The following is a 17,467-nucleotide window of genomic DNA, read 5'->3' as shown; positions in this document are numbered from 1 at the left end:
CAGCCCCAGGCCTTTTCCAACCTTCCGCTCCCCAAACCCGCTGGGCACTGACATGCTCCAAAATATGAGAGGAAAAGTGTCTTCAAGGAAATCCCAGCCCACCATCACCCCACCCCTCTCCACAATGACACATAAAACACTGCCAATAGCAATTTGTAATCGCCTGTTATTTATTAAGTCACAAGTGACAGTGCATGGAAAGTTTTTGCTGGGCTTGACTCGCAGCTAGGAGCAAAACTGACAGTGAAACATAGTTTCATTCACCAACAGCCAATACTCAACTGATTTACCAAATCGACAATGACCTGAGCATGCCGATTTGAAATGTGAACCACACACAGAACTGGGGGCTTGGCTAACTCCTCCTGGCTGGATATCAGCCCATGGTACAGGACAGTTCTACAGCCTGGAAGACCCAACTGCCATTTCTGGGGTGATGATGATGATGAAGATGATTTCAGTAAAAGCAGCAGCATAGCACCAAGTGAGGGGCAGAGCACCAAGTGAGGGGCCCGGCCCTGCGTTGTGTTTCACATTCACATTTTACATTTAATTAAACCTCACAATTAAACCTGTCACATCCTATGTGACAGGCAGGGATAAGAGATAATGTGGTGGTCGGGTGCGGTGGCTCACGCCTGTCATCCCAGCACTTTGGGAGGCCAAGGCAGGCGGATCACCTGAGGTCAGGAGTTCAAGACCAGCCTGGCCAACATAGCGAAACCCCATCTCCATGAAAAATACAAAAATTAGCCGGGCATGGTGGCATACACCTGTAATCTCAGCTACTTGGGAGGCTGAGACATGAGAATTGCTTGAACTCAGGAGGCAGAGGTTGCAGTGACCTGAGATAGCACCACTGCACTCCAGCCTGGGCGACAGAGCAAGAATCTCAAAGAAAAAAAAGAGCTAAGATGTTTAACAAGCAGAAGCAGAAAGGACACCTGCCAATCAAACCACTGATGTGTACTGGCTGATCTCAGCCCTGGTGAGAGATATGTTATCCCCGTTTTACAGATAAGGAAGCTAAGGTTCCAGGAGGTTAACAGGACCCTGATCCCAGGGTCACTGGGAGGAATAAGAAACAAAAAAAATAGAGCCCCAAACAGTGCCTGGTGCACATAGAAAGTGCTAAATAGTCACTATTGCTACTGCTCTTCATTTTGCCAAGTGGCAGGAAGAAGGATTTTGGCTCGTCTGGGCCATGGCCATAGGGTGGCTCTCTGCAGCTGGCCCTGATTGTGCATTTCACACAATTCTGTTTCCCACTATGATGGTTAATACTGAGTGTCAACTTGATTGGACTGAAGGATACAAAGTATTAATCCTGGGTGTGTCTGTGTGAGTGTTGCCAAAGGAGATTAACATTTGAGTCAGTGGGCTGGGGAAGGCAGACCCACAATCTAATCAGCTGCCAGCAAATATAAAGCAGGCAGAAAAACGTGAAAGGTGAGACTGGCCTAGTCTCCCAGCCTATGTCTTTTTCCTATCTGGATGCTTCCTGCCCTCAAACATCAGACTCCAAGTTCTTCAGTTTTGAGAGTTAGATGGGCACTCCTTGCTCCTCAAGCTTGCAGACAGCCTATTGCGGGACCTTGTGATCATGTAAGTTAATACTTAATAAAATCCCTTTTATATATATATAACATATATATGTTATATATACATATGTTTTATATATATAACATATATTATATATACAGTTATATATAATATATAATATATGTTATATATAAACATGTTATATATGTTATATATATTATATATGTTATATATAATATATATTATATATATATATATAAATATATTATATGTTATATATAATATATATTATATATGTTATACATATAATATATATTATATGTTATATATATTATATATGTTATATATTATATATGTTATATATATTATATATATATATATACTCTATTATTCTGTCCTCTAGAAACCCAATCTCCAGGAAGAAAATAAGACACTTTCTATTTGCACCCACGCTCAGAATGCTAACTACCCACTGGGTGAGAGCCCTCCCGCAGGCCCTGCTTACAGTACTCGATGCCTTTGATCAGATCCTGGAAGTAGAAACGGGCCTGGTCTTCAGATAGTGGTTTGAGGGTGGGCACTTCCATCACGGGCCTGAAAGGTCGACACTTGTGTGAAACACAAACCGACCTGCCCAGCCCTCGCCCTCTCCATGAGCAGAGCCCAGTGGCACCTCACTCAGCTATGCAGCTAGAGAAGCTTCTCGCATCACCCCTGCCGGGAGCTGGGACACTCACCCTTGGTTGACCAGTTCGAACACTATAGGGAAGAAAAGGGAGTGAAACTGTTACATGGGAAACTGAACATCCATCTCTCTCTGTGTCCTCCCCACCTCCCAACCACCTCCAGAAACACCAAGAAAGACAGAAACTAGTATTAGAGCTGGGGAGAGGAACAGTCCACTGAACCAAGCTGGCCAAGGTCCTGCTTTGCTAAATTTCCATCAGAAGGCAAAGAACCAGGGATTTCTGACGTCCCCAGGCCCACAGTCTGGCTTGACTTCCAGTGCTCAAATGGGCCCAGGATCCACTGGTCAAAGAAAACAAGGCAGGGGACTGGGCATGGTGGCTCACGCCAGTGTAATCCCAGTACTTTGGGAGGCCGAGGTGGGCGAATCACCTGAGGTCAAGAGCTCAAGACCAGCCTGGTCAACATGGCAAAACCCTATCTCTACTAAAAATACAAAAATCAGCCAGGCATGATGGCAGGTGCCTGTAATCCCAGCTACTTGGGAGACTGAGGCACAAGAATCACTTGAACCTGGACAGCGGAGGTTGCAGTGAGCCAAGATTGTGCCACTGCACTCTAGCCTGGGCAACAGAGCAAGACTGTCTCAAAAAAAAAATTTTTTTGAGATGAAATTTACGTAACATAAAATTACCCATTTTAAAGCATGTAATTGAGTGGCATTTAGTATATTCACAATGTTGGGCAATCATCACAACTATCTAGTTCCAGAACATTCTCATCACCTCAAGAAAACCTCATACCCATTAGCAGTCACTCCCCATTCTTCCCTCCCTCAATCCCCTGGCCACCACCAAGCTGTTTCCTGTCTCTATAGATTTGCCTGTTCTGGACATTTCATATAAACGGAATTGTACACTATGTGGCCTTTTGTGTCTGGCTTCTTTGACTTATCATCATTAGCACGTTTTTGAGGTTCATCCACACTGGTGCATGGATCAGTGCTTCATTCCCTTTAATGGCTGAATAATATTCCATTGTATGAATAGACCACATTTTCTTTGTCCATTCATCTGTCGAGGGGCATATGGACTGTTTCTACTTTTTGGCTGTTGGGAAGTGCCGCAATGAACATTCGTGTACATGGATATGTTCGTGTGTGGATATCTGTTTTCGGTTCTTTTGGGTATATACCTAGGAGTGGAATTGCTGGGTCACATGGTATAGTTATTTATTTTGATTCTGCTATGACAAGCATAAATGGGAATACAAGGCTGTACTTTAGGAAGTAAAAAAAAAAGAGCACCGTCGATTTCAAAATCCAGTGGAGGATGACTCTGGGGTTGCTTGTTGTTCTGGAATCATACACCCATGATGAGATGAGCATGTAACAGAAACCAGAGGGGATACCCCATTTTCCATGATGGGATTATTACGCATTGCATGCCGGTATTAAAACATCTCGTGTAACCTACGACTATATCCACCTACCATGTATCCACAAAAATTAAAAAAACTTTTTTTTTTTTTTTGAAATGGAGTCTTGCTCTGTTGTCCAGGCTGGAGTGCAGTGGCACGATCTTGGCTCACTGCAACCTCTGCCTCCTGGGTTCAAGCAATTCTCCTGCCTCAGCCTCCCGAGTAGCTGGGACTACAGGCGCCTGCCACCACACCGGCTAATTTTTTGTATTTTTAGTAAAGATGGGGTTTCACCATATTGGTCAGGCTGGTCTCGAATTTCTGACATCAGGTGATCCACCCACCTCGGCCTCCCAAAGTGCTGGGATTACAGGCAAAAAAATTTTTTTTAAATGAAACCAAAGGGTTGTTTCAAAGCCCTCCAAGGGCTGAGGTGGCCAAGGGGAACAGGGAAGCTACTCAGACAAAAAGAAGGCTTAAAGGTTCTGATCAGGAAAAGAACTGAATTCTCCCAGGCATTCCCCATCTTCAGTTTCATCAACCAGTGTGAGTTAGGGCAGATTTGTCATTGCTTCAGGCCATAGTTAAAAACAAAGGCAATGCTGCTAAGGTACAGCTTCTACAGACAACCCAGCGCTGGCCCCCTCAGCTCTGGCCTTTCCTGCCTTGGTTATTTCAGTCTTCACTTGCAAACTTCATGAATTTCTGCACCATCCTCCCACCCACCCAAGCACCATAAATCAGGTGGCATGAGGGAGGGTGGCCTGTTGAAACAGGTCTATTTTCAGTCGCTGACAGTTCAACCACTTTTGGGGCTGAGCAGTGGGTGGGAATATTTTAACCTCTAGAAATAGAGATTGAGTTTTCTACCTTTTTTTTTTTTTGAGACAAAGTCTTGCTCTGTCACCCAGACTGGAGTGCAATGGCACGATCTCCGTTCACTGCAACCTCTGCTTCGCAGGTTGAAGTGATTCTCCTGCTTCACCCTCCCAAGTAGCTGGGATTACAGGCATGCGCCACCACATCTGGCTAATTTTGTATTTTTAGCAGAAACATGGTTTCACCATGTTGGTTAGGTTGGTCTCAAACTCCTGACCTCAGGGGATCCACCCGCCTCGGCCTCCCAAAGTGCTGAGATTACAGGCATGAGCCACCACGCCCAGCCCCCTCCCCCACCTTTTTTTTTTTTTTAATTGAGACAGGGTCTTGCTCTGTCGCCCAGGCTAGAGTGCAGTGGCACAATCATAGCTCACTGCAGCCTCAAACTCCTGGCCTCAAGCAATCCTCCCACCTCAGCCTCCCAAGTGCTGGGGTTACAGGCATGAGCCACCGCACCTGGACTGAGTTTTCTGCCCTTTGCATGTCAGGCCTGTAGCTGCAGACCCTTCTTGAAACCTACTACCTGGCCTCATGCACTGCCCTGTCTGTCTCAGGCTCACACGGCTGTGGCTGGAAAGTAAAATATAACCGTGTCAGGATTTTCAAAACCACTGGAATCACATACCCCAAATTAGCATGGCTCCTTTCTGCAACTGCCACCTCGAGGAGTGAAAAACGGTCCCTGCAGCTGCCCAGCTCAAGCAGATCACGAAACTCTTCTTTGAGGCTTGGACCATGTTCTCTTTATTCTCATTCCACCCGTCAGCTCAAACCCCCCAATGGCTTCCATCACCCTCAGAGTCAAAGCCAAATTTTGTTTTTGTTTTTGTTTTTTTTTGAGACAGTCTCAGTTTGTTGCCCAGGCTGGAGTGCAGTGGCGCCATCTTGGCTCACTGCAACCTCCACCTCTCAGGTTCAAGTGATTCTCGTGCCTCAGCCTCCTGAGTAGCCAAGATTACAGGTACACACCCCCATGCCCAGCTAATTTTTGTATTTTTAGTAGAGACGGGGTTTCGCTATGCTGCCCAGGCTGGTCTCAAACTCCTGAGCTCAGGTGATTCACCCGCTCAGACTCCCAAAGCACTGGGATTACAGGAGTGAGCCACTGCGCCCGATCCAAGTTCTTTACAATGTTGCAAAATACCTTCTGCCACCTGGTCCTTACTGTTCTGCCCAAATGTCACCTTGGTGAGACATTCCCTGGGGAGCCACTGTATTTCTCCATCCCCCAACCCAAAACTGGCAGCCCCTCATGCCCTGCTCGGGGTTTTCGTTTTGTTACGGTGTTGTTGCTTTCGAAACCCATGCATCACACTCAGTGCGCTCCCCAAGGACAGGTGGTTTTGAATGTTGTCCCTGATGAACCTACAGCAGGGTCTGACAAATTGTAACATTTGTTGAATGAACAAAGGCACGCCTCAGAAAGAGCTCAAAGCCATTCTGACCTGGATCTGGGGTCCCAAGTGAGAGAATTATGCTAAAAATGCCATTCTGGGCCAAAATGACTTTTGACATACTGTGATTTCTGCTGTATCTCCCCAAACTTCATTTATTTGCCAACTATGTTTATAATCTGCCCATACCTATATGCCACATCAATTATTTATTGAATGTTTTCCTTTAAATTGGCTCAGTTTTCAGTTTTTTAGCCTTGTCCTAGATGATAATATCCATGAAATCATGAGCTTGGGGTACTGGTTATAGTTTTTCCTATACAATGTTAAATTAAATCTAAAATTGTTTTTCTACCTTTTTTCTATGTACCACCTAGAACAGTGCCCACCATGTAGGAGGTTGTCAATAAATACATGCTTTGGGAGGCCAACGCAGGAGGATCTCTTGGGCCCAGGCATTTGAGGCCAGGCTGGACAACATAGTGAGACTTTGTCTCTACAAAAATTTTAAAAATTAGCTGGGTATGGTGGCACATGCCTATAATCCAGCTACTCAGGAGGCTGAGGTGGGAGGATCACTTGAGCCTGGGAGATCAAGGCTGCAGTGAGCTGTGATCACACCATTGAACTGTAAGCCTGGGCAACAGAGCAAGACCCTAACTCAAAAAAATAAATACATGCAAATGAATGAATAGGGAATCCAGACAAAGTTCCAGCAAGAACTCCCTTCCACCTCCTGATCCCAACCAGGGGTGTGGCCTCTGGTGGGGCCAGCTGGACCAAGAAAGGGAAAGCTGTCTTTGGTGGAAGGTGCCAGGGCACAAGCTGCCTCGAGAGGACCCCTGGGCATTGGCAGGTGTGGTGCCTGGGTGAGGGTGGCAGAAGAAAAGGGCTTCCTTACCCATGTACAGATGGTCCTCGTTGGGGTCATCCAGGACCTTGGCACAGCCACATGGAATAGGCAGGAGACGGACGGCGGGGGAGAAAAAGAGAGAACAGATATGAGCAGGGAGGAGGCAGCATCCGCATGGCTGCATTTGCCAACAGGAGGGCTGCACTTGGCAGTGTGTTTCCCAGTTAAGATGGAGGATAGGGAAAACCCCCAGAGTGTGAGATCCTAATGACTATTTGGAAAATAAACGCCTCTCTGTCTGATCCTCAAGGATCTGAACACTCAGATAGAAGGTTGCAAAAGGGAGAGGCCAAAATATCCCCCCGGAAATATCTCATGCTTGAATAAGAATCCAACCCATCTCCGGCTGGGCACAGTGGCTCATGCCTGAAATCCCAGCACTTTGGGAGGCCGAGGCGGGCGGATCCCCTGAGGTCGGGAGTTCGATACCAGCCTGATCAACATGGAGAAATCCCATCTCTACTAAAAATACAAAATTAGTCCAGTGTGGTGGTGCATGCCTGTAATCCAGCTACTCAGCAAGCTGAGGCAGGAGAATCACTTGAACCTGGGAGGCGGAGGTTGCAGTGAGCCAAGATCGCACCATTACACTTCAGCCTGGACGACAGAGCAAGACTCTGTCTCAAAAAAAAAAAAAAAGAATCCAACCCATCTCCTAGGAGACAACGGTGTTCAGGGTGAAAATTCCAATCCTATCTGGGCTCAAGTGACTCCATGAAGCCTCCCCATTGCCCCTACCCCCACAGGAAATGATGTCTTCCTCCCCAGAACAGCCACAGCACTTTCTTTCCAAAGGGCAGGCAGCAGGCTACATCCACCTTGGTTTCCTCAGTGGCGTCCTGTACAGGGCACGGCATACAGAAGGTGCCCAGGGAATATCTGATGAATGAACAAACAGATGGGCTGGCAGAGAGTCTCGTTGGGTGAAAAGGCCAAATGCCATAGGGCAGCGGAGAGAAAAGACACCCTGCCAGGACCCAGGGCCCCTCGCTAACCAAATGCCCTTGGGCTTCCTCGAAAATGGCCAACTCTAGCACCAGTGAGTCGAGATTGTGGCACTTGGTGTAGTGGTGGTGGTGATGGCCTGCAACTGCCATCTCTCTTCTTTGGGAAGAAACAAGTGCAGCCTCCCTGGCTAGACTAGTCCCCCTGATTCTTCCCCCATCATGTCCGCTTTCTCCAGCCACCCAAGATCAATAAGACAACAGGCCCCAGGAAAGGGAGGCACTCTAGGCAGAGCCTGGGCAAGCAGCCTGAAGCCCTGAGCCATGCCCTGTGGGGAAGGCACACCCAGGGCCTTGTCCACCTAGAGTTCTGCACCAGATGAGTCCCAGGCAAGGTGGTAGCTAGCCCTCACATCTCCCAAAGGGACCGTGTACTCCCCCAAACAGAGGCTTCCAGCCCTTTCCACATGCAGCTCCCTGCCCTGCAATGACTTTCTGTGACTTCTCATCCAGGAACCACCCCGGCCATCTCAAACATCGCTTCCTCTAAGAGGCCTCTCCCAGCTTCTCCCAGTGAGCTGGCTGCCCCTGCTCTGTACTCCCATGGCACTCTGAACATCCAGCACGGTGACAAGTCCTCGTCATCTAGACCAGAGGTGCTCCAAACATGATCTGGAGACGTCTGCAGATCCCCAAGATGCTTCAGGGAGTTTACAAGGTTCACTATTTTCACTTTAAAATGAAGACAATATTTGCCTTTTTGACTATCATTCTCCACTAGGCTACAGGGTTTTCCAGAAACCTGATGATATGTGATGTCACAACACATTGAATGCAAAAGCAGATATGAGAATCCAAATGTCTCCTATCAAGCCAAACAGTAACCCAAACAAAAGGCAAAAATGAAAAACGAAGCCACTCTTCTACTTTTTATTTTTCATAAAAATGTATTACTCAGCCAGGTGCAGTGGCTCACACCTGTAATCCCAGCACTTTGGGAGGCCAAGGCAGCCGGATCACGAGTTCAGGAGATCGAGACCATCCTGACTAACATGGTGAAACCCCATCTCTATTAAAAATACAAAAAGTTAGCCTGGCGTGGTGGTGGGCACCTGGAGTCCCAGCTACTTGGGAGGCTGATGCAGGAGAATCGCTTGAACCCAGGAGGCAGAGGTTGCAGTGAGCTGAGATCACGCCACTGCACTCCAGCCTGGGCAACAGAGCAAGACTCCATCTCAAAAAAGAAAAAAAATGTATTACTCATGTTAATACGTAATAAGCTTATTGTTCTCTTTTTGTTTTTTTTTCTTTTCTTTTTTAGAAACGGGGTCTCACTCTCTCTCCCAGGCTGGAGTGCAGTGGCGCAGTCATGGCTCACCGTAGCCTCAAACTCCTGGACTGAAGCGATACTCCCACCTCGGCCTTCGGAATAGCTGGGACCAAAGGCGTGCACCACCATACCCAGCTAATTTTTTAAATTTTTTGTAGAGACGAGGTTTCGTCATGTTGCTCAGGCTGGTCTCAAACTGCTGTCCTCAGGCGATCCTCCCACCACAGCCTCCCAAAGTGCTGGGATTATAGGCGTGAGCCATCACGCCCAGCCTATTGTTTTTAAATAATTAATAGTTTAAATTTTCTCAGTTTTAAATTATAATGTGGTAGATATTAATAAATATAAGTCATATAAGTGAAAGTGCTTTTGGGTCTTCAAAAAAATTTTTTTTTTTTGAGACAGAGTTTCACTCTTGTTGCCGAGGCTGGAGTGCAATGGCGTGATCTCAGCTCACTGTAACCTCTGCCTCCCTGGTTCAAGCGATTTTCCTGCCTCAGCCTCCCGAAGTGGCTGGGATTACAGGTACCCACCATCACGCCCAGCTAATTTTTTTGTACTTTTAATCGAGTACAAGGGGATCCTGAGACCAAAAAGTACGAGAATGGCTGATCTAGAGCAGGGGCTGGCAAACTACAGCATGTGGGCCAAATTCAGCCCTCTGTCTGGTTTGTTTGTTTTGTATTTTTAGCAGAGACAGGGTTTCACCATGTTGGCCAGGCTGGTCTCAAACTCCTGATCTCAGGTGATCTGCCCACCTCGGCCTCCCAGAGTGCTGTCATTATAAGCATGAGCCAGTGCACCCGGACTTGTTTTTGGAAATAAAGTTTTACTGGAACACAGCCGTGCCATTTGTTTACATCATGTGTGTGGCTGCTTTTGCGCTACAACTACCCATATGTGTAAGGAGAAAGAGAACCAGCTTCAAAGAGACAGAAATGGGTGAAGGGATCCCTCTGAGCCTCAATTCCTTTGTCCGTAAAATGAGAGTAATAAATATCTGACAGAAGAACAAAGCAGGCAAAAGAAAGAAGGGAAAAATAGTTAATGTGAGTAACAAATAGTCTTAGGGAGCAGTAAATACAACTCAGCCCTGCAGTGAGCGGTCTGGTGTGACCTGGCTCTCCCTGGAAACCAGGGGCGCGGTGTTTAGGTATTAACAAAGCCAGGGCCTCCCTCCCTCCTGGGCGCCTCCACCCTTTTACCTCCACCAGCTTCACCACATTGGGGTGGTCCAGCTTCTTGAGGATGGCAATTTCCTGGTACACCTGCTCAATGGGGCCCCTGGGCTGGATGCAGCCTCCAGGAGCTGGCCGGGTGCCTCGGGGTGGGGGGCGACCTGAAGGAAACAAAAACAGACCCAGGGTCAGGGCAAAGAGACTTTCCTCTGCAGAGGGCAGCTGCAGGTGGGATGCCAAAAGGGGGAGGATCTCTGCAGGGCTGGAGTGGCTGCTGCCACCAGGGGCTTTAACTAGCCCTCTCCTCCTCTGTCTCCTCTGCTGCTGGAAGTGAGTAAGGGTGGAGCCCTCGCCTGTCCTGTGAATTCCCTCCTTCCTGTCACATCCCCAGTCCATGCCCCAGTCCACAGTGAAAGGCAGGAGTGCTGAGGCAACTGCAGTCTAGCTCAGCAATCTCAACACCCAGGGTGAGCCAATCACTTCCCCTCTCTGGGCTCAGTTTTTGCAGTCCATAAAATGGACATAAACATGAACTCTTATCTCCTTAACTCATAGCACAGATGGCCGGCTGGGCGCTGTGGCTCATGCCTGTAATCCCAGCACTTTGGAAGGCTGAGGCGGGCAGATTGCTTGAGCCCAGGAGTTCAAGACCAGCCTGGGCAACACGGCGAAACCCTGACTCTATAAAAATAATCACAAAAAATTAGGGCCGGGCACAGTGGCTCACTCCTGTAATCCCAGCACTTTGGGAGGCTGAGGCGGGCGGATCACGAGGTCAGGAGATCGAGGCCATCCTGACTAACACAGTGAAACCCCATCTCTACTAAAAATACAAAAAATTAGCCGGGCGTGGTGGTGGGCGCCTGTAGTCCCAGCTACTCGGGAGGCTGAGGCAGGAGAATGGCGTGAACCTGGGAGGCGGAGCTTGCAGTGAGCCAAGATAGCGCCACTGCACTCGAGCCTGGGTGACACAGCAAGACTCCATCTCAAAAATAATAATAATAATAATAATAATAAAAATCACAAAAAATTAGCCAGGTATGGTGGTACATGCCTGTGGTCCCAGCTACTCAAGAGGCTGGGGTGGGAGGATCACCTGCGCCCAGAAAGATCAAGCCTGCAGTGAGAAGTGATCATGCCACTGCACTCAGCCTGGGTGACACAGCGAAACCCTATCAAAAAAAAAAAAAAAAAAAAATGAAATAGCACTGATGTAAAATGAAGCCAGGGAGAAGAAAAGAAGCAAGCATCAGGAGAGAAAAACAAAAGGCTATCCAGAAAGGAGAGGCACTCAGGCCGCCGCTTCATCCTGCAGTAAACAATAGGCAGTCACAAGGATGTACAGGCCTACAGTGAAAACCCTCACGATGGCACACATCCCATGTAAGTAAGGCTCTAAGTGTGACTAACAGAATAGAACAGGGATGTGATCGGCCTTGGAGAAGGAAAGGCAAAAGTACAGGTGTCAGAGGGAGGATGTGAAAGGAGGAAAGCTGAGTTCAAAGGAAAAGGGAGGGCGTGGGGAGGTGGGAGACACTCGCCATACAGCTGGAGAGAGGGGAAAGTGGTGGGTGTGTGTCCACAGAGCAGCTGACCATCAGGAGAGCGTTCCACTGCCTGCTGGGGAAAGGGAGGTGCTATGGTCAGGATGTCTGTGCTCCTCCAAGATTCATATGTCAAAACCTAATCCCCAATGTGATGGTATTAGGAGATGGGACATTTGGGAGAAGAGTAGGTCACAAGGGTAGAGCTCTCATGAATGAGATTAATGCTGTTATAAAAGAGACCCCAGGCCGGGCACAGTGGCTCAGGCTTGTAATCCAAGCACTTTGGGAGGCCGAGGCGGGTGGATCATGAGGTCAGGAGATCAAGACCATCCTGGCCAAACCCCGTCTCTACTAAAAATACAAAAATTAGCCGGATGTGGTGGTGCACACCTGTAGTCCCAGCTACTTGGGAGCCTGAGGCGGGAGAATCGCCTGAACCCAGGAGGTGGAGGTTGCAGTGAACCAAGATTGCACCACTGCACTCCAGCCTGGTGACAGAGTGAGACTCTGTGACTCTGCCTCAAAAAAAAAAAAAAAAAAAAGACCCCAAAGAGCTGTCTAGCCCCTCTGCCATGTAAGGATGCGGTCAGAAGGCACTACCTGTGTTTGTTTGTCTGTTTTGAGACAGGGTCTTCTACCAGGCTGGAGTGCAGTGGCGCAATCAAGAATCACTGCAGCCTCGAACTCCCAGGCCCAAGTGATCCTCCCGCCTCAGCCTCCCGAGTAGCTAGGACTACAGGTGCACACGACCATGCCCAGCTAATTTTTAAATTTTTGGTAGAGGCAGGAGTCTCACTACATTGCCCACACTGGTCTCAAACTCCTGGGCTCAAGTGATTTGCCCATCACGGCCTCCCAAAGTGCTGGCATGAGCCACCACTCCCAGCCTGAGATGGTGCTAACTATGAACCAGCCTCCAGAAGTGTGAGAAATAAATGTCTGTTAGGTTAAGCCACCCAGTCTCTGGTACGTTGTTACAGGACACCATTTGTTATTTTGTTAAGACAGGAGGTAAGAAGGAGTGTTTAAGCAAGCGAAATCCTCTACTGTCACTGGAAGAAGCCAGAAGCAGATGTCAAAAATTGATAATAGTAATGTCAGGATTATGACCTGGTGCAGCGTTTCGATAAGCAGGATAAACCAGGGTCCTACTGTTAGGATGGGGTTTGTTTGTTCTTTTTTTTTTTTCTTTTGAGATGGAGTCTCGCTCTGTTGCCTAGGCTGGAGTGCAGTGGCGCGATCTCGGCTCACTGTAACCTCCGCTTCCCAGGTTCAAGCAGTTCTCTGCCTCAGCCTCCCGAGTAGCTGGGATTACAGGCGCCCACCATGCCTGGCTACTTTTTTGTATTTTTGGTAGAGACGGGGTTTCACCATCTTGACCAGGTTGGTCTTGAACTCCTGACCTCGTGATCCACCCGCCTCGGCCTCCCAAAGTGCTGGGATTACAGGCATGCGCCACCATGCCCAGCTGTTTGTTCTTATCTAATTTCTCTTTTTGGCCCAAGCTGACATTTTGCCCAGCAATGCTGACAGGGAGCTTATGTTGAAGCAGCCTCCAATACGCTCACCTGCAGCCTATCATCTGACCACACACAGGAGCTACCAGTAACTAAAAGTGCTAAAAGCCAAGGCTGCCTATAGGAGAAGGAAAGAGGTCAGCAAGAAACTGGTCTCCATCATGAGCCCTCCTGTGCTCTGGCCTTTTTTTTTTTTTTTTTGGTAGATATAATTCAAATACCTCGTGGTATTTAAATTTTTTTAATTTATCTTTTTTTTTTTTCTTTTTGAGAGATGGAGTCTCACTCTGTCGCCCAGGCTGGAGAGCAGTGGCGCAATCTCAGCTCACTCCAACCTCCGCCTCCCAGGTTCCAGCGATTCTCCTGCCTCAGCCTCCCGAGCAGCCAGGGATTTACAGGTGCGTGCCACCACACCTGGCTAATTTTTGTATTTTTTAGTAGACGCAGGGTTTCACCATATTGGCCAGAATGATCTCAAACTCCTGACCTCGTGATCCACAAACCTTGGCCTCCCAAAGTGCTAAGATTATAGGCGTGAGCCACCGTGCCCTGCTAAATTTACCATTTTAAAATGTGTATTTTAATGGTTTTTAGTGCATTGACAAGGTTGTGCAACCATCACCATTATCTATTGCATAATTTTTTTTTTCTTTTTTTGAGACGGAGTCTTGCTCTGTCACCCAGGCGGGAGTGCAGTGGCGTGATCTCGGCTCACTGCAACCTCCACCACCTTGGTTCATGCAAATTCTCCAGCCTCAGCCTCCCGCGTAGCTGGGATTACAGGCACACACCACTACACTCAGCTAGTTTTTCTATTTTTAGTAGAGATGGGGCTTCACCATGTTGAGTCAGGCTGGTCTTGAACTCCTGACCTCAAGTGATCTACCCGCCTCGGCCTCCCAGAGTGCTGGGATTACAGGTGTGAGCCACCACGCCCGGCCAACTGCAGAATATTTTCAATGCCTCCCTAAATATCTATATACATATCTGATATCTATCAGCATTCACCCCTCATTTCCCCTGTTCCCCAGAGCCCCTAGCAATCACAAATCTACTTTTGTTCCTATGGATTGGCCTATTCTGGGTATTTCACATAAACAGAATCACATAATATGTGACCTTTTGTGTCAGGCTTCTTTCACTTAGCATAATGTCTTTAAGACCCCTCTGTGCTGGGGCATGAATTGGTACTTCATTACTTTTAGTGGCTGAATAATATTCCATTGGATGCATATATACTCTATTCATTCTCTGAAGCCGTGTGTGCTGTTTCCACTTTTTAGTTATTGTGACTAAACCTGCTATGAACATTCACACATCAGCTCCTGTGTGAACATGGATGTTCCGTTCTCTTGGGTATATAAGTAGGAGTGAAATTACTGAGTCATATGGTAACATCATGTTTAACTTTTTGAGGAATTGCCAGTGTTTTCCTCTATTGGATTTTTTGACTTGATACCTATATAACTTTAATAAATATTTTTATTTTATTATTTTTTGAGACAGAGTCTTGCTCTGTCACCCAGGCTGGAGTGCACTGGTACGATCTTGGCTCACTGCAAACTCCTCCTCCCAGGTTCAAGCAATTCTTGTGCCTCAGCCTCCCAAGTAGCTGGAACTACAGGCATGTGCCACCATGCCCAATGCAATGGTTCCCATTCAGGGGGCTCTGCCCTATCTTGCCCCAGCCCCTGTACCTAAGAACAAAGGCCTGCCAAACTCACGTGGAAAGCCGGCCTGCCGGATCAGCTTCTTTTTGGACAGCACCTTCATTGCCTGCAGGAAAAAAAGACCCCAGGTCCTGGTTAAAGCAGGGAGGAGAAGGGGAAGGAGGGCGCAGTGGGGGTTCCTCTACTCCAAAGCCGGCCCAAGCTCCTGGCCCCCTGGCAGGCTCAGATCAACAGAGTGAGCCCCTCATTACCAGAGGGGGTCAAGCAGCCATGGGGTTGTAGGGAGGCTGGACTCCTGGGGTGCCTCCAGCCCTGAGGTGTTCCTGAGGCTCACAGTCGCCTCTCTCAGCTGGGAAACCACGAGCCTCGGGACTTGCTGCCATCGAATCAAAACACAAGTGAGCTGGAGTGATGGGCAAAGGAGGGGCAGGACTGGTTGTTTTACACATGGGGAAACTGAGGCTCAGCTGTTTTACACATGGGGAAATATCACTTGTCAAAGTCACATGGTTGGCACACAATAGAGTCAGGTTCAAAACTACGCTGGACTGACTCCAAAGCCACCCACGCAGACATTTGTCTCACTGCTGCCTTGTTCTCAGTACTATGGAGGATGCAGAGATGACAGCTCAGAGGAAGGGCATAAAAGCTCTTTGCTGAATGAGCAACTCTTTCTGGGCCAATCCCCTCACCTCCCCATTTTCCCATCTGTAAAATGGGCATACCACTTCCTTCCTAAGGCACAAAATAAACATGACCTAAGAATAAAATGAGACAACAGCTAGGAAAACTTCCCAGGAAGCTGAGTGCTGGAAAGGAGGCTCTTCTGTGGATAAGGATGGGGCAGGGAGGAGAATGCGGATACTCACATAGTAGGTATTGTCATTTTCATTGTAGGCCAACTTGACGACACCATAGGAGCCCTGGATAAAGGGAGATGCCCATGACATACTATCCAGAAGTTAAGATCTGCAAAATGAGAACCCTAATACAGACGTTGCAAACCGGCAGCCCATTGGTCAAATCTGTCCCGCAACTGTATTTTATTGGAGCCCAGGTTTTTACAAAGTTTGGATTAGTTGCCAAGATTTAAAAACAGAAAGATCTGGGCTGGGCGCAGTGGCTCCTACCTGTAATCCCAATACTTTGGGAGGCCGAGGCAGGCGGATCACTGGAGGTCAGGAGTTTGAGACCAGCCTGGCCAACATGGCGAAACCCCGTCTTTACTAAAAATACAAAAATTAGCCGGGGCATGGTAGCAGGCACCTGTAATCCCAGCTACTCCGGGGGCTGAGGCTTGAGAATCACTTAAACCCGAAAGCGGAGGCTGCAGTGAGCCAAGACTGCGGCACTGCACTCCAGCCTCGGCGACACAGTGAAACTCAGTCTCGAAAAAAACAGAAAGTCCGATATAAAAATCTATATTCCTTGCCAGGCATGGTGGCTTACACCTGTAATCCCAGCACTCTGGAAGGCCAAGGCGGGCAGATCACTCGAGGTCAGGTTTGAGAACAGCCTGGGCAACACAGTGAAACCCTGTCTCTACAAAAATTACAAAAATTAGCCAGGTGTGGTGGTACACACCTGTACTCCCAACTACTTGGGAGGTTGAGGCAGGAGAATCGCTTGAGCCTAGGAGGCAGAGGTTACAGTGAGCCGAGACTGCACCACTGCACTCCAGCCTTGGTGATAGAGCAAGACCCTGTCTAAAAAAATAAAATAAAATAAAATCAAGATTCCTAGTTTCTTTTGAGAAAATGGAAAGATCTAGCTATAGGTAGCCCTCATTTCCATATGTTAATGGTTTGCCACCGTCCTTACCACTCCCTACTACCTTACAGCTGGCATGCCTCACTCGTTTATATTACTTACTTGTTTTCTATTGGCATTCGGATTTTTGACCATGGTGATGATACCCCCCACTGGCTAAAACAAAAGCAAAACTAGATGTCAGAGTACCTCGGGGTGAAACAAAACCCCAAATGTATTGGGGATGTAACTATCACCAAGGCGATATGGAATTTCATTGGAAGCTTTCTGAGCTTCTGCAGAAACATATTTAATTTTAAGATACAAGAAAACAAAACTAAACCAAAAACCTAGATCATTAATGACAAAACTCTCTCCACCAACCTCGCCTTCAAAGACTCCTCTCCTGCTCCCAGCTTTACTCCGTTCCCTCCACAGTATCTGAATGCCCCTGGTGAATGCAGAAAGCCAGCCTAGCCCCAGGGATATTTACCTTTCCAATTTCATCCTTCAGGGTATACTGATTCAGCTGCACACAGTCCTAGAGAGTAAGCAGAGACACGTGGAAAATGAATTTTAAGTTTGCAACTAGAGGCCAGGCGCAGTGGCTCACGCCTATAAGCCCTTCAGGAGACCAAGGCGGGAGGATCACTTGAATTCAGGAGTTCCAGACCAGCCTGGCTAACATGGTGAAATCC

General features: G+C 47.8%; 1 protein-coding gene across 10 annotated transcripts in view; it reads right to left on the bottom strand.

The window, feature by feature from the left end:
- The window catches only part of CAMKK2 (calcium/calmodulin dependent protein kinase kinase 2), a 75,032-nt gene that overhangs the window by 33,372 nt on the left and 24,193 nt on the right, over window positions 1–17,467 (bottom strand). For all 10 annotated transcript variants that reach the window (XM_058424750.1, XM_032168486.2, XM_032168489.2 and 7 more), the window contains exons 3-9: window positions 17,263–17,310; window positions 15,890–15,943; window positions 15,075–15,126; window positions 10,314–10,447; window positions 6,823–6,859; window positions 2,280–2,301; window positions 2,048–2,136 (exon numbers count right to left, since the gene is read on the bottom strand). In XM_058424750.1, the coding sequence (XP_058280733.1) occupies window positions 2,048–2,136; window positions 2,280–2,301; window positions 6,823–6,859; window positions 10,314–10,447; window positions 15,075–15,126; window positions 15,890–15,943; window positions 17,263–17,310 (436 nt within the window). The remainder of the gene's footprint in view (window positions 1–2,047; window positions 2,137–2,279; window positions 2,302–6,822; window positions 6,860–10,313; window positions 10,448–15,074; window positions 15,127–15,889; window positions 15,944–17,262; window positions 17,311–17,467) is intronic.

Source organism: Hylobates moloch, unplaced genomic scaffold, assembly GCF_009828535.3.
Source record: "Hylobates moloch isolate HMO894 unplaced genomic scaffold, HMol_V3 SCAFFOLD_12, whole genome shotgun sequence".
Taxonomy (NCBI): domain Eukaryota; kingdom Metazoa; phylum Chordata; class Mammalia; order Primates; family Hylobatidae; genus Hylobates; species Hylobates moloch.
This window is presented reverse-complemented; position numbering and strand designations above follow the sequence as displayed.